Source organism: Harpia harpyja, chromosome 7 (assembly GCF_026419915.1).
Source record: "Harpia harpyja isolate bHarHar1 chromosome 7, bHarHar1 primary haplotype, whole genome shotgun sequence".
Lineage (NCBI taxonomy): Eukaryota > Metazoa > Chordata > Aves > Accipitriformes > Accipitridae > Harpia > Harpia harpyja.
In genome coordinates, this window is record NC_068946.1 from 7,302,853 (window position 1) to 7,326,679 (window position 23,827).

At 48.6% G+C, this 23,827-nt stretch overlaps 1 protein-coding gene and 1 long non-coding RNA gene across 4 annotated transcripts in view; one reads left to right on the forward strand and one right to left on the reverse strand.

Moving 5' to 3' along the window:
• Positions 1-23,827, forward strand: part of KAZN (kazrin, periplakin interacting protein) — a 230,960-nt gene that overhangs the window by 121,915 nt on the left and 85,218 nt on the right. Inside the window, exons 1-2 of one of the 3 annotated variants that reach the window (XM_052792732.1) lie at positions 15,386-15,491; positions 15,802-15,979. The exons of 1 other annotated variant lie outside the window; for it this stretch is intronic. In XM_052792732.1, coding sequence (XP_052648692.1) covers positions 15,426-15,491; positions 15,802-15,979 — 244 coding nt within the window. In that variant the 5' untranslated portion in view covers positions 15,386-15,425. Of the gene's footprint in view, positions 1-15,385; positions 15,492-15,801; positions 15,980-23,827 lie in introns of those variants that run through there. One more of the 3 variants, XM_052792731.1, reaches the window with a different exon arrangement.
• Positions 4,523-7,652, reverse strand: LOC128144236 (uncharacterized). Its single transcript, XR_008236012.1, has 3 exons — positions 6,510-7,652; positions 5,672-5,791; positions 4,523-5,148 (listed from the first exon to the last, which is right to left on the reverse strand). It is a non-coding gene; the product is annotated as an uncharacterized LOC128144236 (long non-coding RNA).

A 23,827-nucleotide genomic window follows, 5' to 3' on the forward strand; every position in this document is an offset into this window, starting at 1 on the left:
GGGAGGTTTGTGCCATTCAGCCCTTCTAAGGAGCAATTCACGATGTGCGAGCCGAGGGAGACGCCTCTTGCATAACTAAATGGGTTCGTTGTGCCATTAGGATTCACGAGGCTGCGGGGAGTCGCTGGGACCTCGCAGCGGGGACACCCCGTTGATCTCCCCTCCGACCTGCAGCAGCAGCGGGGCGAGATGGGCTGAGAATCTTGCTCAATTTGCAAGAGCCCCTGCTTTGCCTTCTCTTTGCATTTACCAGCCCTTGGGACCTCCAAAGACCCTCCTTTTCAAAACAAACAAATAAACAAAACCTGTGAGGATAATAGTAATAAGTAGAATATTAATATTAATAATAATAATAATATCGATGATAATGATAATTAGAAAAAACTGGGGTCTTGTTCATTTACCTCCCTTTTCCTCTGAGTTTGTATTAAATCCCCAGAGGCCAGCTCAGCAAAGCATCGCGGTACCTATTTCAGTACATCCCTGAGGGCACGTGCCTACAGCAGGCTTCAAGCTACGACCGCAGGTAATGCGAAGGGGGTAAGAAACATCTGTTGGTAGATTGGGATAGAAGAAAACCCCATGAGATAAGGGAATTGCTTTCAAGAAGATGGTTTAATGGCCATGCAAGTGCTAGTGACTGGCGCGATATGGTGGTCTTGCTGAGGGAGCGAGGTTGCAGGGGCTGTGAGCTACTGAGTGTTTAATTTGGGGTCTTATAAAGCACGACGGATTCAGGCTGGACAGCAGGCAGCTTCCTCAAATCCAACATAATTGGGTCTTTAATCTGCTCAAGAGATTCCTGAGCTGGATACCAACACTATCTCCTCCTTTTGATGAGGGTGGTACAAAAAGAAAAAGGAAAAAAAAAAGGCACATGATGTGAATTTATTTGCATCTTCCAACAATAATCCAGTCATTCTGCCCGGGAAATTTGTGTCCTGCTTAATGCCCCTTTATGCAGTTTTTTTTATGATGCCCAAGAGTTTATTTACAGATTTATTTTGCAGAGGTGGGAAACGACAGGCAGAAAATGCCTTTCCAATTTTTTTTTATTTATTTATTTCATTATGTTTTATTTTGTCAGCAGTGGATTGGCTGGGGGTTGGCTGAGCCCCCTGGCAGGTGGGAAAACGCCAGCTCCCCGAGCCCCAGCTGTGCCGCTGCAGAGAGCCATTGGAGCAAGTCCCGAGGTCTGCAATGCAATTGCATTTCCTACAGCAATAAATGGCAGTTGTCGGAGCTGAGCACTTCTATCCCGCCTTTACCGCCTGGTTTTGCCCGTTCCGGCTCCGAACGGCACATGCAACAGCCGCTGATGCTGGTCCCGGTTGGGGTCTGAGCCCCGGCTCTGCGACACCCAAAATTTGGGTATTTACTAAACATAACTAAAGCCAGGTAACAGTCAAGACTCCGGCTCCGTATGCAAATGTCTCGGAGTCCCAGGCAGAAAACTGCACCGTAATGTTTTTCCTCTTTTGTATAAATTACATCTGGAAAGCACAGAATTGTTAGGATTTTGAAATAGGTGCCTTATTTCAACTTGGCTTGCTAGAAACGATGCTGTTGCACAGAGTAATTACATCATAAATTTGTTAGAGGAATATAAAGCCATAAAAGCAGTGGTAATGGTTTGCAATTTAATAGCTGAATTGTAAATGAATTTTCCTATAGCAGCTTTAATGTAGCAGGCTGCTACAATTAAGAGAACATTTTTTGGGGTGCCTTTAATTTTTTGTTGTTGTTGTGAAGTTCAGTGTCATTAATTCTCTCGTTTAAAGAAGCCGTATAGTTAACTGCTTCAAGTAGTAAAAGACAACTTTGACTTCCTTTGCAACCAAGAGAATATTGTCCCAGAGAAAATGTTTTTAGCCCATTTGGCACTTATATTTTCTTATGGTAGCTACCGTGGAGTTGCACCACGTACTGAGCCTATGACCTTCATCTCCTTTCCCTGATATCATCCATCTCGCTCCCGTGACATGTGGCATCTGCCATGGTGGTGGAAAGCAAAGAAGAGTGAGCCACGCTGTCTGGCTCGGGCAGCAGATACACCCTGCTCATAGCATTTAGTTTATCTTATTTATTTATTTGTTTGATAAAAGAAGATATAAATGGAGGTATGTGGGTATTGCAGTGCTGCAAGGATGCTCCATCCAGCTCCATTACCCTCCTTGCACGAGACTGTCCCCCTCCGCAGTGCCCATTTCTTGCTCTTCCCCTTTCTGTCCCTCTGGATCCCAAATGTCGTTCAAAGGCAGCTCAAGCTTACTCAGACACAATTTTGTTTGAGCGGGTGCCCCTGGCCCGAGGCCACTGACCCTTCACGCGGCGATTTCAGTGACAGGGTCCCCAGTGCCGGTTTCTCCTGGTTTGCCTCATCAGGTTCCTCTCCTGCTTCTCACGTTCGCCTAATTACAGCTTTTCACTTCGATACCGGCATCACCTCGGTGGCCTGCGTTTGAAGGAAATGCCGTGAAATACCGTATCCGATTTGCTTGCAAGCAACATTGGGGCAATTTAAATTTTTTATAATTATTGATGGCATGTAATTATGTTGCCAGTAACACCTGCTATTTCTATAGAGGAGTAGGGAACTGTTGCACCGTGGTGTGTTGCAAATGCAAATTGACACAGGCAACCCTAATCTGGCTACAGTGGGCGATAATTAAAAGACATTGTTGTATGCAAGGGCTAAGGAAGCTGATGGAGACCTGACACTGCTCCGACGGGTGGCCCTGAATCCCCTCCTCCTGGCAGTGAATCCAGTTTTAGGGGAATGCGTAAGGGCAGTGCATGTCCTAATGCAATTTTCTCTCTTGTGCATCCTTATTACTGTAACTAGAGCTTCAATTTCAGGGGGTTTTTTTGTTCATCAGCCCTTAATAGTTGGTAATTTGCTAGTGCTCCAGTCGGTGGGTGCAATGTGTAGAGCCCTGCCCCACTTCCAGCAGGGATTTGACCTTGCAGTTATCCCTCCGTAATCATAAAAAATCTGCTCCCTTGTTGCATTCTAGACAGAGGCGGGCAAGAGAGAAAAATAATTTAGTGAAAATTGGTCTGAAAGCGTGCTCTCGACGTGCCCACTCCCCTTCCTCCGAAGACTGGGAGTGCAGCAGTGCTGTTTGCAGGGACCTGCTCCTGGGTGCCAGACACGGCCAAAGCACCGGGCTGTGCCAGTTTTCAGGGCATCCCCTCGGTCTGTTCCCAGCGCGGTCGAGGGACCCGAGCAGCCGATTCCTGCGTCACCGTGCTCGCTCGCTCGGGTGGATGGTAGCCGGGAGATGACCGCAACTCTGCTGCACCCGAGGGTTGGGAGAACAGGCTGGAAACCATCCTCTGCCTCCTTCCGCCCCCCTGAAAAATACAGTTTATCTGGCATCTTGCAGCAAAACCCTCTCCAAAGTCAGTGCTAGCTCAAGCAGGGGCAGCCTGCGCCTTGCTACGAGGTCTGTGGGGCACAGATGATTTGTAGGGTGCTGTGTGACCCAGCAAAACCGAGGTCCCCTATTGCAGAAAGTGCCGCCCACCTCTCCCCAAAAAAACCCCAGAGGTATCTTCAGAGCAGAGGGGTGAGCCCTGCACAGCAAGCTCCTGCTGTTGCCTTCGAGGGATGGGAAGGTATTAACTGGTCTGATGACCAGGGATGCAATTCCTGCTCTGGAGCTGCCACTGTCCCGCCAGGAATCTGCTGGGGAAGGCAGCACCGTTGTGCGCAGCAGTGGGTGCCGCTTTCCAGAGCATTTATAGATGCAAATGGGGAGCAGGGGAGGGGAATGGAAAATGTAAGAATCCATTGTAAACCCTAAAGCCACGGCGAGCGCTGAAATCTGAGCTCCCGAGTGAAAGCTGCTGTCTGTGGCAATGGATTTCAGGCAGTAAAAAAGCTTCAATGAGGATGTTTCTGATGAACTTTAAATCCCTGACTCTGCTTCAAATATCCCATACGAACACAGCCCATGCGAGGTCATGCCATGTAGTGGATACACTGCAACTTTCTCAGTTTTTCTTGGAAAATCACAGAAACGTTTTGATCTTTCAACCCTCCACCCCAATGCTTGATCTTGACCTTGAAATTTGTCACCTGCCATCTCACCTCTTATGTGACCGAGCTTGGTCAAACTTGTGACACGTCAGCATTTGCGTTTGCTGGGGATGGAGGTAATTTCTGTAAGCCTGGAAGAGTGTTTGTACAGCACCCAGCACCGGAGCATCTCGGCCTTTTTACCTAACAAGTGCTTCCACAACATAAATATTTAAGTATAATAAACAATTATGATCAAGTTTCTTGGGTGACTGCACACAGCAAGTGAATTTAAAATTCATTTCCCATGGGTATTGAGGCTTCAAATTCACTTTCTGTGAATGTTCATGCTAATAAAACTCCATTGCACAGGAAGAGAACACAAGAGAGATGCAAATACAACAAGGGCAAATTTGCTTAGGTTTTCAAATGAATATTCACCAACTTTTTATTATTTTTAAGTATTCATCCCTATTTGCTATAAAAGGACTATTTTATCTTTACTCTCCAAGCTCAGTGAAGCATGTATTTCTGAGGTATAATATACATTTCCTTGTACTAACGGAAAGTTTTGTTACTAGCAAGTAATGAGTACATTTAAAATGGACTTTATCTTCAGGAAAAGTAAACCCACATGAGTTATCACCATCTTGATTAACATCTGTATTTCAACACATCTTGCCGTTTAAGGCTGGGATTCTTCCAATAAGCCTAAGGGATGTAAGAGCCACTGCTCCTGCTGAAATAAAGGGTGGGTCAGAAGCAAATTCCATTACTCTCCTTTCTAACCCCCCTTACAGCTCAGTCTGGCTCAGTGTCCTCACAAAACTAAACCCATCCGAGCAGGGCTTCTGTGCTATTTCGGTGGCTTGTTGCCAACCTCCCTGGTTTTTTTCCCCTCTTTAAAGCCGCAGATTTCAGATCCAGATTCTTACACCATGATTTTCCTCTGATTTTCTTTGCTCATCTTTCATCTAGCACTGCCCTCAATTATGAGGATGCTGGAGCTGCTTTCTCTTCACGCAAGCTAAGCTCACGTTTGGAAGGACTTGGGGGGTCACCGTGTCTCCTTTTTGCCTGAGGCAGAGGTAGCACTGTTTTGACATCTTCATTTGATTTTCATCCTGGAATTGAAAGAGATGCAAATTAGCAATAATGAATATTTTCATTAAAAGTGTCTAGACATTATATCTGAGAACAGGATAATGATGCTGCTGCTTTCTATAAAATAGTCTGAAGTAGACCCAGGCCACTTTATTTTTTTCATCAGAAAAGATAACGTTTATTTTTAAAAAAATGTAATTTAATGTAAGTGAAATTAGGGTAATTGCTAATTATGTAACTGCAAATGAGGCAGATCTTTATCTTGAGGCGAGCTGGTCTGGTGCAGATTATGAACCGTTAGTTCTAATGGGGTGTCATCAGAAGGCAAGAAAATCAGCCAAACAGTCCTAAGTCATTTCTCGTGCTTGTCCGGACCTTTTGGATAGCGAGGGGCCTGAGGGATGGAGCATCACCCCCTCTCGCTGCAGGTCTGGCCTAACATTAGGCTAGGAACATAAATGTGGAAGTTACAAAAGGTACCATGGTTTTTTTTGTTCCTTGTCCCTTTGTCCTGCGCCATGACAGAGCGAGCTCCCCACCTACCAGCCCTGCATTCCCTGCGCCTCAGCTCACATCTTCTCCATCAGGTTTGAGGTCCCAAATATTTTCAAGCTTAGTATCCGTCCTTGGGCCTCTGGCACTATGACAAACTGCACTCGATGCCTGAAAAAAGTTTTGAGACTTTTTATTTTTTCTGTAAGCACTGGAAGTTAATAATACGAAAACTGCCCTAGAGCCAAGTACTGCGTTATGAAGTCACTAACTTTATAAGATAAACATATTACCCTCACACAAGCTGCAGTACATGGGTGTCGGAAAAATTAAATGCACTTGAATAGCTTTGTAGATATATATCTCTGTATCTATAAAACCTACTGACAGTGAGCAAACACAAGAGCTTGGCAGTTGTCCTGCTCTGTTTAATTGCCATCGATGAGTTTTATACATATCACCTTCTTAAAATCCCTCTGCCAACAGTCCTGCCAGCTTAGTGATTTGAGTCTTGTCCTGAAGACCTTTGGGGTGATGAACGTGCTGGTACCCACAGAACCTCCTGCGTGCACTGGAGCTTAACAGCACGTTTAGATTTTTCTAAGGAATCCATCCAGCTGTGCTTTTTAAAAATTATTATTAATTTAGCATTTTGCATCCTCATTTTTTTCGCCTGTCCTATATATCTGCCCAGGCTTTCTCTGAGACCACCCGCAGTGTTCCCTCTCTGATGAGAACATCAGCTTTCCCTTGGATGGATCCCTCTTGTTCCACCAAGCCTTCATCCAAAGGCACCTCCCTCTTCTCTGGTGCACCAGGCTTGGGGAAAACTTCCCCGCTTTCACGAAAAGCTATTAATATCAATAATATTAATATTAATAAGCCTCACCTGAGTTAGCCAAAGGGCTAGATAATGCTTCAATCCTTCTCTGCGATAGAGGACTGAGCTCCTTTTGGCGTGCCAGCTGATGACCAGCGCTATCCATCTGGGACCCCAGATTGCTCCCAGTGGCAGCCGGGAATCAGACAGAGGGACCTGGGTCCAGCTGGTCAGCCTTATCTCCAGTTATCCCCCAAAGTGTAGGCACCTGTACGAAAACCTTGACAGCCTGGGGCATGCCCTCTGGACGCGCGCCGTCCTGCCTCCCCCCGGACACGGGCCAGGGAAAAAGAAGAAAATGCAGGAATAACAGGAATCATTGCAGATGATTTTACCTGTTGTATATCAGAAGCAAAGTAAGAGTTGACAGCACCTCCATTTGATCTCTGCCATGAACTGACTTAGAGCCAGAATTTTTCAAAGGCTGCTAATCACCTCGGTATTGATTTTATACCAAGATACTTTATCACACTTGTGTGTTTGCTGTGGGTTGGGAGGGAGAAGTGGGTTTTTTAAATTTTTTTTAAAGTAATCTACGTCAGAAGCTAAATGGACTTTATTAGAAGCAGCATACCTGCCACCCTTCCATGCCTGGGTGTTACATTAGGGTAAATCAACCTCCAACAGATTTCATTAAAAACTCCAGTTTACACAAAACACGTGTGCTTGTGCAATACCTAAAAAACGGGGGGATTTGCTACCATTTTTTGGTTTTGTACACTGCTCTAAAGTAGAATATATGCTGAGCCATTTTGAGTCAAGATAGCCCGAGCAGCCATGCCCCCGTGCTTACAGCTTTGCATTCCCTGGTTTTTAATCCTAATTTCTCCCCCTCTGCCTCATTAGTGTTGGAGCACCACAAAACTTGCCCATCACATGAGAACTAGCGCTCCTCCCAAGTGCGGCACTGTATGAGAGTACCGATAACACACTACAATTCTTTAGGCAAGAGATGAAGGAATTGTTCCTTATTTAACTGGCAAGGCTTGCTGTGTTCTATGGGTTGCAGTAGGTGCCCTTTTCCACCGGGTCACAGCAGCCCTTCACACTCAGTTTCAGCCCATCTGTGCCTCGGTTTCCCTATCCTGTGAAACGAGGTCTGCCGTATTTTCCTACCTAACAAAAGAAATAAAAGTACTTGTGAATTATCTCATGTAAAGGGGTTTCTCTCAGTCCTGGAGAAGTGTTTTTTTTCACGGAGTAGACGACTCTAGCCAATCTGCATTATGAACAGTTAAGGAGATGGACACCAACAAGTCCCAAATGCATAGAATCAATGAATACATACTGAAGCCTTAAAACATGACTATAAATTATATAATGTGTGTATGTATGAATATTGCTCCAGTTTTTCAGCTGTCTTCTCAATGCTGAAACTTTATCTATGTATATTTTTAGAGCTTTCATAATTTAGTGGGGAATATAATTGTATGTTTGTAATCTTAGGCAATACAGGATTAGTCCACCCTGCTGGTAGCATCTTGAAAAAAAACAAAAAAAAAGAAAAAAAGAGAAAAAAAAAGAAAAAAAAAAAAGAAGCTAGTTTTACTGTTCCGCACTCCCCAGCCACACTCTTTTGTTGCAAAAGTGGCTGGTTTGCCAGCGGGGCGATCCCCAAACCAGGCGTGCCCCCAGCGTCGGTGCCGCCGACAAAACAAGGGAGGACGACGACACTTACACCAGAGTGTGCTTTCTCTCACTTGAAATGAAAAGGAAGGATGCTTTGCCTTGGGTAGCCTTGTAAGAATAAATTAAGTTTCACTCTTGTCTAGATTGCGCTGTACGGTCCCCGAAACACCTGTGGGAATTTTGTGGATGCCAGCATGCACCCTGGATGGCAGGTGGCAATGGCGAAGGTGCGCTGCGCATGCTAAATCCCCTCTCCTTTACTCTATGGAGCTCCCCAGTTCTGCATTAATCTTAGGATTATTTTAGAGGCCTGAACCACACTCAAGATCTTATCTTTTACTTACTTCACAAATATTATAGTAAAAAATTACATTTCTCTCTAGCATCTTCCTCTTCCAGGATGCTCTAGCTGACTCTACCCATGTGCACTGCCCTGCAGACACCGTTTCTAGTTTTGTTTGCTGGGGAGGGAGGGAGGTAAGGGCTGTTCTTCCACTGTTTTTGTCGATGGTATTTATTGCCACAGTTGAAATGGATGGGTACAAATGTTTATTCCTGCCTCTTGCCCAATTTAGGACAGTGGTCTTGCCTGTAATCTGCCAGGCTAAGGCATCTAGAGGGTCATGAAAATTCAAAGGCATCTGAATTTCACCGTGCCTCTTGCTAATGTCAGATCTTCATAGGAATTGACTTCACAGGACAAAGAAACTGTCAGCTGAATGCTGATGCTGTATTAATGATAGGGTGCATTGACCCACCCCGGTGTGTCATCATTGTTGCGAAGGAAACACAGAGGCAACCCATAATCACCTTTCCTGCATCTGTCCCACTAACACCTAATTTAAGTACATATTTGTCTGCTGATTGATCACAGGATTTTTTTCACGGCACCTATTATCCTGCTATCTAAGCACTTCAGAATCTCCCTATTGATTTAAGTTTTTATATGATCCTTATAATAGTGTCTGAACAGCTGGTAAATTGGGTCTGCAAAGCAAATGTCTCTGCTTCCCATTCTTCCAAGAGGATGGATGATTTCTTGTAGTAAGTCAGTAGGACCTGCTCTCCCAAATCACCCCTGCAGTTTTGAAAAACCCAACCACGTTTTCCCCCCTGATTTGTGACAGGGAAGGGATGGGGAAATGGCATTTCATACAGACTTTGCCTGAAGTTCTTTCTCTTTCCTCCCTATTTCTCTCTTCCTTTATGGAAAGCTATTTGTGAAATCCAAGCAGTTTCACAGAACTGGCACGTAGACTTCACCGCTGCTGCCAAGCGCATCGGTACCCACGTGTCCACGTTTGGGTCCACGCTCGCTCTCCTTGCTCCTGCGAGTGTATTCCCGCTGGGTGCTGCTGAGCTATTTGGTAATTCCCAGCCGCACTCGTGGGTCTCCGTGACTTGCTGGCGTTCCACCCGCTCACCCCACCCATCGCTGCCAGAGGTCCCGTGCTTTGCAGAGCCACCCCAAGCACCCACGCAGCGAGCACAGCCCCTGCCAGGCAGCTCAGCCCTGAAACCACCCGGGGGGGGGACCAGCACTGGAGCTTCTGCTGGGAAGCGGCTGGTGGAGGGCAACGGCTGTGGACCAGTTCAGATCAAGTGGGACCTTGCACTTGGTCGATGCTAAAACCAGCTCCTTAGGGATATTTCAGGCCTAACCACAGTGAAAACAGTTTTTGCAGCAAAGTACAACCAGGTGGCTCAGCTGACGTGGATGCAGCTCTGGGGCTCACCCCTTCTTTTAGCCAGACCTACAGCACCTATGTAGGAACAACCTGGCAAACCTGCTCCTGGGTGGGGAGAGCTGGGCTGGAGCCCACCACAGATCAGAGGTATCCATGCAAGAAAGCTAAATTATCGCAGCACCATCATCGTTACTGCTTCTATATGCCGTGAAAGGGAGCACTTCACGCATAGTTTGCAGCAGGAGGTATGTTAAAACAGGAGGGTGGATCAGAGTTAGATTTTTGTCCAGGTCAATATGACCCATGAGATGAAGATGAGGTCATCTTGGAAATAGCTGCAACGTGTCAACCATGATTGACTGTGTGAGTTTTAACGGCTTCATTCACTTTTCAGTTGCATGGACCAACCCGAACCAGGTGGGAGACGTCTGACAGTTTATATGTCTCAGATGACAGACTTCGTTCCTCAATGGGAAGAAAACCCCCCAAATTCACACCGAGTCCAGTTTTATGTTAAGCAGAGACCCTGAAACTCCTGGGTAATTGCACTTACAGTTCTATAAACCTAAACAGCAATCAACTGCCCTCAACAGTCAAGAAAGCAGAAACCATTAAAAGTTTTGGGTACATTGCAGCAGGAGCTCATCACTGACACCGATACCTGCTTGTGAAAAGCTGGCTGCTGACGTTGTCCCCATAAACGTTTAAATATAGGCGGAATGTACACAGATTCATTGGATTGCTGTAATTCATTAAACAAATGTTGGGTTTAATAGAGCTGCGTATAAAGGCTGGTGCCATAGATGCGCTCAGCTGTGAAATATGCTGTGGAAGTCATTTGTTTGCAAGGGGTCGAGAAATCTGCTTCCTATTAATGTAAAATGGGTTTACTGGAGAAAAATCTCTGGGATCACATTTTTCTCTCAATCATCCCTTCTCAGTGGGATTCCTTGAGGTTCGCGCTGGGTAACCGAGATGTGTCTAAGCTGGGGGGAGGTTGGATCTGGGGTTTGTTTTGATCCATTAAGCTTGTATCTCGCTGCGGTGATGTAATTCCCCCAGTCCGAGACACTTTATAAACATTAATGGGTTTGTTTTTGCGGTCCCAAGGGATGCGCAGCGCAGGAAGGTCACCGGGACCCTTTCACCCGCACAGAAATGGAGGTGGGGAAATGTGTCACTGCAGCATCATGGGGAAAAGCAGAATATTCACCCAGATTTTTTAACCTGTCCATCCTTAGGTCTGTTTAATCCTGTTTTAATAACTTAAGCACTAGCATTACAGCTACAGCGCAGCAGTAACACATCAGCAAGGTTTGCGTTAAGATGCTGCTATATATACTCCAACCGAGGAAGGAAAGAGTTGGTGCTGAGTATTTTAAGGGCGAGAAGGGGGGTCAAATGCAGTTGTAAATACACAAATAGAAATGTGACCTTTGAGGAGGGAAAAAAAAAAAATTGTAGACATTAGCAACTATTGTAACTTGGATGGAAATGACTTAGTGGAGATGTGCTACAAGAGACTATTGAACTCGGGGCATGCTGTTGCTTTTTCTGGTGATTGCTGCTAAAGTTTGCTCGTCTCTCGGACCGGATTTTCTTGGTGAGCTTTTCTTTGCTGGTGAATGGCCACGCAGATGCCTCTGGTGACATTTGGAAAGGGCCAAATTGCCGCTGTTTGCACTGCAGCGTGCCAGGGCGTAACAAAATAGAGGCGCAGATCAAAAATCCCGTCTTTGGCGATCTTTTTTCCAATCACAGAAGGTCAGTTTTAGAGGATGTGCTGAAAGAAGCTGGTGATACTCACAGCCCTTTCAGCAGGGAATTGTTACTGTAAGCAGAGATACATGGAGCAGATGAGAAAATAATGTAAATATACCGACAGAAGGTAATTTTTCTTGTGGAAGTGAGACACAAGCAGATAAAAAGCGATCAGCAGAATTTACATAAGTCTTCACCATCTCAGAGGTCATCATTCTGCAGGGTGACACACTAAAATTCATTTTTATTAAATTCTGGTTGATTATTTAATTGGAAAAGAAAGGATTTAATTGAATCAAGTCAAAGGGCTGTATTAGATTACGTTCAACCTTAACACAAAAGGCTTTTCCCATTTAGTTAAACTGGTTCCTTTGCATATTGTACATATTAAACTACAAAAAGTGGTAATCTGAATAGCAAATTGAAGTGTTTGGAAGGCCTGAATGGTACCCACGTGCTACTCAGCCCTTTTTCATCCCCTAAACCTTCTCATATTCCCTTTACTGCGCTCCTTAGGTTGAAACAAGAACAAAGACGATGGGTAATAGTCTCAAATCTTCCTCCATCCACGTTTATGCCATCTATATATTCTTGAGAAATAGCCTGCCTGGATGTGATGCTACTACCAGAACACGTTGCCCAAAACTGAAGGGTTTTTTCAGGTTTTCAAGGCTACCCTTGCACCGCCTGAAAAGATGCTGAGTGTAGCTAAGGCTGAATCGCGACTCAAGACTTGTTGGCGTAGACTCAGGTTTCCCGTGTGTCCTTAGGAATATTCCTGACCTCTCTGTGCCTCATCTGTGCTGCCAGGGACTCTCATCCCTTAGGGACAGGCACTTGCTGCAGAGCTGTCAAGCTCCTGGTAAAAGCTGGCATTAAAAGAAAAAAACGCAAAGCAATTTTGGGAAATAATATGTTTCTAATTTTGGCTATTTAATTAGCTTTTAATTTTTTGTTAATTCAAAACTAACACGAGAAAGGGAACGAGGCCTAATTCGTTTCCTAATGCTTCATTTCATCCCAATTTTGAGGATTTCCGCAAAGGCTTGGCCTTCCGAATGGGAATCAGCACAGTCCAAAACAATCCTCAGGTATCGCACTTTGAAAATCTCGCACACCCTGGCGAGATTTTTAGTCCTTCCTTCCTGAAGGCAGTTTTGCTGCCTGAGCAACGACTGGGACCTTTCCGCGGCTTTGTGGGTTACCCGTATCTCAGAACCGGGGTGACGGCGAAGGCAGATTTGGGGTTGGGAACGCGCAGGGGTGCGCACACGTGACAGGGCGTGGGATGGAGAATCAGCATCGCTGCAAACCCGGGGCAGCAACGCCGCGGGGTACATCCCACCGCTTTAATTGCAGGCAGCCAGCAAACCCCGGCCGCTCTCACGCTGGAAGTCCCTTTGCTGCCCCGTGCTCGTGCTGGCACCGCTCGTTTTCTGCCAGGCTCGAGCTCGGCCAGCCGATATCTCGGGACTGCTGCGACATTGCGCGCTCTTTCCAGGCGGATACTCGGAGAAATCAAATCCTGCTTTGAGAGATGGAAATCAATTTTAAATGGACCCTGCTGTTCCCTAGTAAGGACAGGAAGAGGTATGGGGAAGGGGAGAAAATCTTTCAAGATATCTTCAGGGGAATCTCAAAAGGACTTAGAGTAATAAGGAAGATTTTTTAAAGCGAGGTTATTAATTTACGGATGAGTCCACAGGCAACTTTAAGAAACGTATTTTTTAAATAGCACACACGCTAATGTAGAAATTCTCTTGCATCGGTAAATTAAAAAGATTCCAGCGCTGCCAGTATAGCAACTCAACTAGTCTATTATTAAGGTTAGATTGAGTAAGAAGCATAATTTGGACTTTGCTTCAGTAGCTGAATGTGTTCTTGGAAGGCTCAAATCAGTTTTAACCTGATTTTTTATGATAAAAATAATGTGCCGGTACTTTAAAGCTGAGTTCTTTTCTGCTGAAGTTTACATTTTATTCAAGCGCAATGACTAAGTTTTGCATATATGGTACTGCGATTGCACATGCAGGTTATCTGGTTACATACATAATTCTCTCATTTGCAAGCACAGTTTGCAGCAAATACTCATGCAAATTAGGCATGAAACCGGGTATTTATCTTGATTAGAATTCAGTTTCTACATATACTTAAAGAACTTTATCTCATTCAGGGATGGCTGCATAGACGATGAAGAAAGAATTTCAAAAATTGCATTTATTCTCCTTGCGGGTTGTTTGTCCGCCCTTTGGGAATTCATTAAGGAAAGCAGACCTTGCCACCGGTAGTCCGAGTACCCTGGCCGAGCGCTAGTGGTTGGGTTGCAGACACTGCTGGAAACTCTCAGTCAAAAATAACTTTCCCTCGAAAAAGCCACTGCACCATTTATCTGAATACTAGATTTTCTTTGTTTTACAAAATCCTGTTACAGATTACAAGGTCTAGATGCCACTTGACAAGGACTCGGTCCTTTCCACTCTTGGAGAGCTGGCTGTACGCCCGATCCAGACCAGGTCTGAGGTTTTGGGGGACCCAGGCCGATTTTAGTGTTGTTTTTCAGCAGACTGACATGACAGATTTACCTGATTTCTGTTCCTAAAAGCTGCCTGGGGACCCCTCTGCTTCTGCAGAGCTGCATCCCAGCGCTCCCTGGGGACCGTCACTGCGTGGGACAGTGACGTGCTTCTGCTTCATCTCATGTCAAGCCTTTCCCAGAGTCTTCTTTGCAGCTCTCAGAGAAGGGAAGCCCTTTTCTATCGTTTTCACTGCGTTTTGCCTAAGGTCTCTGCAATGCCAGCGGTGACACAGGAGGAGCATCCTGAAGTTCAAGGAAATGCCCCCAATTCTCAGGTTGTTCAGCCAAAAGCCTGAGTTTAGGCAAATATCAGAGAGTTTAGCAAATCGTACAGACGCGGGCAGGACCGTTTCCCCCTCTTTCCTTAGGGACTGTGATTTTCTCTGGCTTTTCCCTCAGCGAGAGCCCTTCCTTGCCGGCCCTGTCTCCCCACCCCGCTTCCCGCACCCACTCCATGTTTCCGCAGGGCCCCGCAGGCTCCCACCCCGCTGCCGTGGGGGGCTCCTAAACCCATCCGTCAACTTTTCGAGGCGCACGTGGCTCAGATGAAAACAGGCAACGCAGCTGCCCGCAGCTTTCGGAAGCAGGGATGGTTCGGGGAGATGCAGGCCGTGGTTTCCAGAGCAGCATCATTTCACGGGGGTGAGGATGAGCGCGGCTGCCTTGGCGAGGATCGCAGCTCCGCAGGCTCGCTGCAGCCCAGGCCCTGGCAAACATGCCTGCGGATCCCTCCGAGGCATTGATAAGGCACAGGGAAACATCAGCGCTCCCTCTAGCAGTCGCCAGCGATGATACCAAATAATTCTCGATTTTTCACCCCGGGTTCGTGCCACATGAACCGCCAGCGTAAGGACTCTCACATTAACCGCTGCTACAGTGGTGTCAGCGTACTGCTTGCTCTTCTGCCCCCCCCCCCCCAAATCCTTCCAGGGGGAATTTTTTGGAGCCCGTTTTACCTCCACCTGCTGCACGCAGCTTTTGGCTACGGCCACCCACCGGGGTCAACCTGAGCCCAATTAGCAGAAAGGCACCTCATTAAGCGGGATGTTCAGCCCACTGCAGCACTCACCGCACCCGCGCAGCACCCCTAAACTTCCCAGGTGGGGGGGGGGCGGTGTGGGTGTGTGTGTCTCGCTATAAATGCAGCGCTACCGCGGCCGCCGCAGGGCCCCCCCCCCCCCCCCCCCCCCCCGTTCCTTGCCCGCCCCACGCAGGCGGGACCCGCCTCCGCAGCAGACGCTCAGCGCCGCGTAACGCCGCGCAGCGCCGCGGATGCCCTCGGCCGAGCCGCGATCGCCTCCGTCGCGGCCCTGCCCGGGCTGCCGGAGGGGGCAACAGGTAGGGGGCAAACACCCCCCCCACCCCCAAACCTGTTCCCCCTCGCACAGCCCCGCTCCCCTTTGCGCACGCCTCCCCCTTGCACCCCCCTTCCCCCCCCACGCCGCTGGCAGAGCCCCCCTGCCACAGCCCCACTCCCCTCACACAGCCCACTCCCACTCGCGCGGCTCCCCCTCAGGCAGCCCCTTCCCCCGCCCCCCCCTCCTCCACCGGCACAGCCCCCTTCCCGCCCCTTCCCCCCCCCCCCCCGCGGCGGCGCATGCCGCTCCCGCTCTCTCACCTCTCTCCTCCTCTTCCTCCCTCCCCCCAGGCCAAAATCCTGCACATGATGGACGACAACAAGCAGCTGGCGCTGCGCATCGACGGGGCGCTGCAGGCGGCGGGCCAGGAGGTGACGGCGCTGCGCGCCGAGCTGGCCGCCACCGGCCGCCGACTGGCCGAGCTGGGCAGCGACCCGGCCATGGAGCACGGCCCCCACAGCGCGCAAGGTGGGTGCCGCCGCCCGCGACCACCCCCCCGGCGGGGGTGGAGGTGATTTGGGGGGGTTGGGGGGTGTGTGTGGGGTGTCTCTCCGCGGGTGCCGCCTGGAAACCGCCTTCATTCATTATTATTTTTTATCGTTTGTTTAGTTGCGTTCTCCGGCGCGGGGGATGGGGGGTGGGGGGGGCTGGAACGAAGCCGCCGGGGGTCGGTGCGTCCCGTCGGGACCCGGCTCCACCCGCCGGTGGCGGGTTTCCCGCTTTCATTTCCAGCTGCCTCCTGATTCCCTGCTACTTCTTCCACCTCTTTCGCCTCAACACCGCCAGCCCAAGGAGGGACACCCCCCCCCTTCCTCCCCCCCCCACTCCCCCAGCACGTTGCCGAACTCTGCTCCCCCCTGCACCCCGGCTCCCCCCTGCACCCCGGCTCCCCCCTGCACCCCGGCTCCCCCCTGCACCCCGGCTCCCCCCTGCACCCCGGCTCCCGTCACCGGTTTCGTAATTCGTGAGGAAAGCAGCCATGTTACAACCGAGAGCCGGGCACTCCGGCCCCGCCGCTCTCCCCGGGTTGCCGGGCTGGTCCGGGGCCCCGGAGCTCGTCCCGTCCCGTCCCGGGGCGGAGGGCAGACCCCGGCGGTGCGGGGGAGGCGAGCCGCCCGCCTCGGCTGCAGGAGAGAGAGCTCTCGGTACCGTGCGTGGCTGCGGGGGGCCCACCCCCCGAAACGACCGGTCCCCGACGCAATGCCGCCTTAGTTCCTAAGTCTGGCTTTGCAGACACCCCCCGTGCCATGCGTACATCCCCCCTTCCTCTGCCCCTGAACCCCCCAAAAGTTGTCAGCAGGCCGCGGAGCTGGAGCAGGGGAGGCCGAGGGTGGAAAAATGGGGCGCGGGGGGAGTGGGGAGTGATTTGCGCTCTTGGCTTTGCATGAAGGTTAGCAAACGGGGTCCGAATTGTTGCTGCAGCGCTCTTGACGGAGTCCGGCTCTCGCCTGGCTGGAATCCGCTGTTTTCTGCTAATCAAAGTAGGGCTGCCATCACTTAGAAACATTTAAATACAAATATATATATATTTTTACCAAATACTTGCAGGCTTGCGTGACAGTTCACCCTGGAGCAGCCCTGGTGTCAGAGCAAAAATAGTGGAAGCGCTCCCCTTTTCCGATAACTGAATTTACACCCGCGTGATAAAAATGTCAGTAGCTGTTATTTACTTGTTCCTTATTTTCTGTGAGTATCTCTTGGTAGGGTGGTTAGGTATTATTTAACAGTTGCGTTTTGGTTAAGCTGTAGCTTTTTAAAGGTAGTGTAGGTCTTGGTGGGCATCGCTGCTCCTGGCAGGCTGCTATTGCACCGCTGGTGTTTTGTTGTCTGTGGCGTTAATGCAGATTGATTTAGAGGGATTTAATTTGTGGATTTCTTCCATCCACCTTGTTGTGTTTTGGTGTTCCGGTAGCAGGGGCGTGGTGTGCGAATTCTACCTGTTAAACAAAGTTAATCCATCATCAGGTGGATTTGCTGTGTGGCAGGAGCTGGACCCAGCAGAGCTTCCCGGTAGCTGCGGGTATGCAGGGAATAAAGTTCTGTGTGCGGTCAGGTATTTTCAGAACTGATACATGTATAAGTGCCTGTTGGTATAACCTGAACCAGACCCTGCCATATACCGCATCCAGGCTACGGAGGCGCTTTCTTTTATAAAAAAATCTGCTGAAAGGGCAGAAGGAGGATGCCTTCGTCCTCCCCCGCCGGAGCGAGGGGATCAGGAATGCAGCTGGTGACACGCTGTAGAGGGCATCAGCGTGAGCGTGGAAATGCAGCCTTCCAGCTAGAGAAGCAGGTAAAATCCTTCGGCTGCTCATGCACACACCTATTTCTGTGAGTGTGCTCCGTGCTTTGTTTCGGTTCCTCGCAAGGAAACTCTTGGAGAGAGATGCGTGTGTTTTTGCAGACGGGCAGTGCCTTTGTTCACACAGCGTGCCCGGCAAGGGAGGCGTGTGTGTGTGTGGTTCTTCAAGGGTTGGGGCTTCTTTTTTGTTTTCCTCAGAGGTTTTCTAATCTGAGTGATGGAAGAACTCCTCTTTGGGTTCCTTTACTGTTGGCATGTTGGAAAACAGTCTGGTATGCTGTAATGGTGCTGAAGAAATGTGCTCTGTTCCCCAAAGCGCACGTATTTCTGCTTAATAACTGTAATTACGTGTGTTTTGGAGTTGTGGGGTCCCTGTGACCGGTGGCGAGGAGTGGTCCCATCTTCGGCTGGTTTTGAGAGCGCTTCGGCAGCTGCTGAAGTTGCTGGAGGGGTCACTCCATCTTCCCACTCCTTAAGCTGGCAGATTTGGCTCAGCGTGCTGGTTTCTAAGAGCTAGGAAAGAGGACGCTTCCCTAACGAGGCGTGACTCCGTGGCCTTGTAGCTGTAGATGCGTTTTTTTTCCTTCCCTACAAGTTTAAGAGGCTATTATTTAAAATGTGATATATCCAGCCGTGTACCACTGGTGTTGTAACAGAAGCCAATCAGTTAAGTGTAAAATTGCATCTGAATTGCATTGTGTTCGTGGTGCTTATTGAGGAGAAGGGGCAGAGTGCTTGGTCTCTGCAAAACCCGCTGATTGGATTCACTCTCTGTTTGGGTTTCCTCCCTAAGTTTGGTACTATTGTTTATATACTGCCATAAATGCTCTCCTACATCACTCTGTTTGTATAGGCAGGAGGCCCAAGGTATCTGTAGGGAGCCTTATGCTTTTTCTCAAGGATTTTGAGACGACATTCAGAAGGATGGGGTGAAAACAAGTATCTCTGAATAGCTCTGCTGTCGTGTGTCTCGGAAGTAGGAGGGTTGCCAAGCTGTTTGATTTAGGCAAATGCGTTAAAGGCAGCAGGAGGCTGGTGAATTGGGTGGGCAGCCGCTTACCTGCAAGCGCAAATGTGGGATATGCTGGTGGTGCTCGGGTGGCTGATGGGTTTGTGGTGGGGATCTGCTTTGGTCCTGGTGGAGAAGCACGTGGCAGAAGCGGCAGGTCCCTTTGCTCGTCATGGGAAGGAGCTCGGTGATCTCATCACTGCAGGCAGGTGCTCCAGGTCAGTCCCAAGTCACGCGAAAGGAGGTAAATGTGTGCCTCCGTGCTAGGCTCAGTCAGTAATTAATACCGAGTTTGTGAAATGTGTTATTTGTATAATTATGGTGCAGCTTGAGACAGCTCGAGGTAATAACTCTGCCCCTTTTGTGCACACTGAGACTTCTTTCCGCTATAATGCGCTATTTTTGCGGCGGTGAGGTATGCTTCAAGGGCCTGTTTTACGTAATTTAAAACAAAACTGGAAGAATTCAGCAGAGAGGGAGAGCGGCACTGGAGGGTGGGTGTGCGTAGGTAGGTAGGAATGAAACTTCTGTGTTGTTACAGTCCTTAGCGCGAGTGTTAATCACTCGAACCTCTCAGTCCTGACAGTCTTTTTTAAACGGTGAGTTTGCTGGAAGAAGTATTTTGGCTGCAGCCTCTGTGTAAACCTGGATGCAGATGAGGGTGGAAATCAATACTGCATGTCCCCGGCGCTTAGCACAGCAATTACAGGCAGCTCTCAGTAACATCACTGGAGCCATGTGTCAGCACCCTCGTGTTTGAATTAATATTGGTTGAATTAATTGCAAGCAAAAGGCGTGCCTGTGCCCTGTGGTCCAGGGCAGGATGCTGGTGCCGACGGAGGGGATGCAGGTAGGCAGGCAGAGCATCGCAGCAAGGGCTGTTGCAGCGTAGGGGTCAGCTGTGGCCCCCGTTCATTTCTGGGTGCACCTCTGGGCTTTTGGCTTAGGGTCTTTGCTGAATCTACGTCTGTATTTTCGGTAATTTGAGTAAAAGCAGTATCTGTGGGGAAATCCAAAGTTTGGGTGCAAGGGCTTGCCGTGCTGAATCAGGCGGTTGGTCCGTTTAGCCTCGTGTTTTTGCTTTAGTCTCCTCCCAGCATTAAATGGAAAACACCTTAATTAATTAACACTGGTAAAGTGCTTGAAGATGTGATGCGCAATCAATAGCTAAGTGTTATTAATAATGCCTCCCTCAGCATTTGGCTTATCTCGCTTCCTATTTCAGAACATTGGTGGCACGGGGTGGTCACTGTATCCAGCGTTGCGTGGAGCTGGGGTGCGATGGTGGGGATGGTGGTGGTTGCAGGGACGCTGCCAAAATTCAGCTGGGAAGGGAGCAGGAGCTGCACCCTGCTCCTGGAATAAAGGATTTCTCCTCCTTGCTTGTGCAGTGATCTCGAGCATATGCAGCATAAGAAAGATTTCAGTTGTGTCTTGGTAGTTGGTGATGCCAAAGGGCCAGGAGGACCTTTATGCTCATGACAGCCTAAAATAGAGTTTTCTCTTTTTCTCTTTGATCTCTGTACACTTTCATAGCTACAATGCAAAGACTTTGACTTTTGCCCAGGAGGCAATCAGTTACCTCTGTGCTGTTGCTATTTTGCAAGTAATCATCTCGAGCTGTTGAAAATGTACCATTTTCATCTTTTCAGATATCTTCTCTGCTATTTGTTCTTCCAGAGCTTGAGAGCTGATAGTGTAAAGGAACCTGAGGAATTTGGATACCTCAGTCCAGTTGTGTATCGGGAGCATTTTTGCACCACGCTTATCGCAAGATCAAGGTCTTGCTCTACTATTACTCTTTCTAATAATTTCCCACTTTATTTACCTCTATCCTGCATAGTTTATGGGGTAAGGGAGCAACTAGTTTCATGCTCTGGAACAACTGCACGTGCTGGGAGATAAATTTGTGCGTAGCAATATTCACATGGTTGGTTTAGATGCAAGGAACTGGCTGCAGATAGCACTTCAGGTCCCCGTTACATCTTAGTCTTTGAAGATATTAACTTGAAATACCCTTTCCGGAGTTTTCCTATTCAAAAGCCTCATCTGCCATGGTTAGCATAATATTTAGATTATCCTTCTTTTAGGGCCTGTCCGAGGGACTTTCAGTGAAGCTCCTGAGGATGAGTAAGCTCAAGTAAACTCTGAAGTTGAAGGAGGACTTAATCCAGAGTTTCTGACTCGCTGATTTGTAGCATAACCATGAAGATGTTTGGTGTTAGACTTGCAGATGGGGAGAGGGAGGTATAAACAGGTCCTGGTCTTAAACTTGGGGAAGATTAAGGGCAATTTTGCCTGTTGGATTCAGGCACTCTCAGATAATCACTGGTGGGGCTGGGCATCCTCCAAAAGGACAGCCTTTCCCCCCATTACTTATTCTCCGTTACTACAGATACGTTAGTAAACTTGGTGTTCTCTGGGACTGGGGCCAGGTGATGCAGAAAAAATCTGCATCCTTAGTGTGAAACTCTCTGAGCTGCCAGAAGAGGCTTTGCAGCCGGGGATGCTCATTGCCCAGCCTTTGGGGGCAAGTGTCTTCCCTCGAGTGGTCCCTACTCCCCTCCTTGCACCAAACAGGGCCAAAGTACATTGCTATAAATTAGGCACTAAACTTCAGCGTTAGCACGATATGTAGCAAAGCTTCAGTCTCCAGCTTATTAAAATTCAATTCTCATAATTTCTTGTTGACAGTGAAGCGTGAGATAAGAGCTCGCGGTACTGATGCAGCAGCTTGCAGAACTGGTGTGCTGGTAGCGCGGCGTGCGGGGCCAGGCTGTGGTTACCTCTGCGTGCGAAACCCTGGGGAATCGGACAACCAGAGGCCTTGTGTTTCAGGATACGTCCTCACCCATGGTATGCTGAAGGCTCAGGGAGCTGCTCCTCCCTGCTTTGCCATCTATTCCTGCTTTCCCTTGCTGTATAATTTTGCCTGAGTCTTTATGGCTGATGCTTTCAGGTATTGAGATGGATTTTGTGGAAGCAACAGGTCTGGACACCTCAACCTAGAGAAATGCATGTTTTGATGTTTGGAGATGTGTACTGTGTTAGCAGGAGGTGGAATGGGTTTAGCTTCTTTTGAGGAAAAAGAAGCAGTGGGCCTGAGCTGTCTCACCAGAATACAGACATTGAATAACTGCTTTTGAAAGCATTGGCTGAAGTCCTTTTTGTAGTCAGTTTGTTTGCAGGAGTTGCAAAAGGGAGGAAAAGCCCTTCCCGAGGTTTTGCTCGTGCACCCCTGGCCAAGGGGGTTAATTGGGGGTGCAAGGGTGAGGGTTTGGGGGTGCCTCCCCCGGGCGAGAGGCTGAGGTTGAGCGATGGTGACAGGCTGTGAACCGGGGGGGACCTAAGATAACAGAGGCTTTATAGAGGGACAATGCGTCGCCGGGCAAGAATAACTTTGCAGAGGTATTGATTATGATTCAGTGTGACACTGGCTGGAGGCAGCGGCTCCCAGGAACATCCCGATACCCCAGTGCCCCTCAGCCCGGCTTTGGCTGCGTGGCTTCAGTAATCTGATAAATTGCTTATTTCTCTAATCTTGTTAGTCCTTTCCTTCCCCGGATCCCTGTAAGGAGCCGCCGGGATGGGGACAGAGCTGGCCGTGTGTGATGCAGGCTGGCTGCTCCCAGCTAGACTTGGTGTGGGTGGCTTTTGGGGCACGTTTCTGGTTTTTGGCCATGCCTGATGAAGTGATGTGTCTGTGTCCAAAAATTGCTAAATTGCAAAGACCTCTGCTTTTGAGTGCAGAAGACAAGCTGCAGCAGAGAGCTGTTTTTGCATAGAGCACCTGATGAGAAATGGGCTTTTGTCATTAGGATTTCTGACACCTGCGTGGTGCGAGCACCGTGGCGGGCAGGGCCGTGTTTGCCGTGAGTTTTGCTTTTCAGATGTGTGGTCAGCTGCAGATTTTAAGTACATGCGACACCACGGCTAGAGTTTGCTTTTGGATGTCTGGGATGATGGCAAAGGAGCAAAGATGCCCACAGAAAAATGAAGGGGAGTGTGGTGCTGTCATGAATTCATCGTGGATCTCCTGCGGGCACCCAGGAGACCCAGCATTTGGGAGAGGATCAACCTTATCGTTGAAGAAGGAAAAGGGACTGAGTGATGATCTGCTGCAGCGTGGTCCAGGGCTGGGCTGCATCCTGGTCTTGGAGAATCACCCGTGTCTCTTGCTGCTTCTGCAAACTTTTTTTCTGGAAGGACCATCTCTTCTGAAGGCATCTGTAAATCCGTTTCTCACCCTTCTTGGTCCTTACAGAGTCATTCTGCCTCACATCTTTTCATGCCACTTCTCCCTCTAAATTAAAATTTCACAGGTTTTACGGGCTGCATCTGGGAGCTGAACTGTCGGGGTTATCTGACGGGGAGCTGGCGTGTCACTGCCTTTGCTGCTGCCATCCCAGGGGACGTGCTCCTCTCCTGTGCAATCTCTGCTTTATTGTCCTGCTTTGCTGGGTGGCATCCAGGGGAGAATCTCAGACCTCTCCATCACCACCTCTCTCGTGAGAGCGTGCATCCTCCCTCACTGAGGAGTTAAATAGCCTTTCTGCAGAAAATAGCATGCATTAGGGGGGGCAAAACTAGTATTTGGTGTGAATACATATGATATGTGGGATGTCAAGAGTGCGAGCGAGCACAATGCCGTGCTGATGCCTATCTTCAGGTTTTTCTCTGACTCCTTTTTGCAACAGCAGTCAAACCCAGAGAGCTGACATTGCTGTGGAGAGGTGGTTTTTTGCAGAGAAGGGGAAGCGGAGCTTGTGCCTCTGTTCCAGCAGATTGAGGACCTAGACAATGTTTGGGGTTTGTAACCAAGAGCCTCTAAGTCTTGAGTATCTGGTTCATTTGCCTTTTGTTCTTATAAAACCATGGGATTTGCAGAAGTGGACCTGTCTTTCTGATAGTGACAACCTGCACCAGCCAGTACGTTAACTTGCCAGCCAAATCCCTTGGCCACCTTACAACTGGAGGGTTTTCCAATAGTGAGTGCACACAAGCA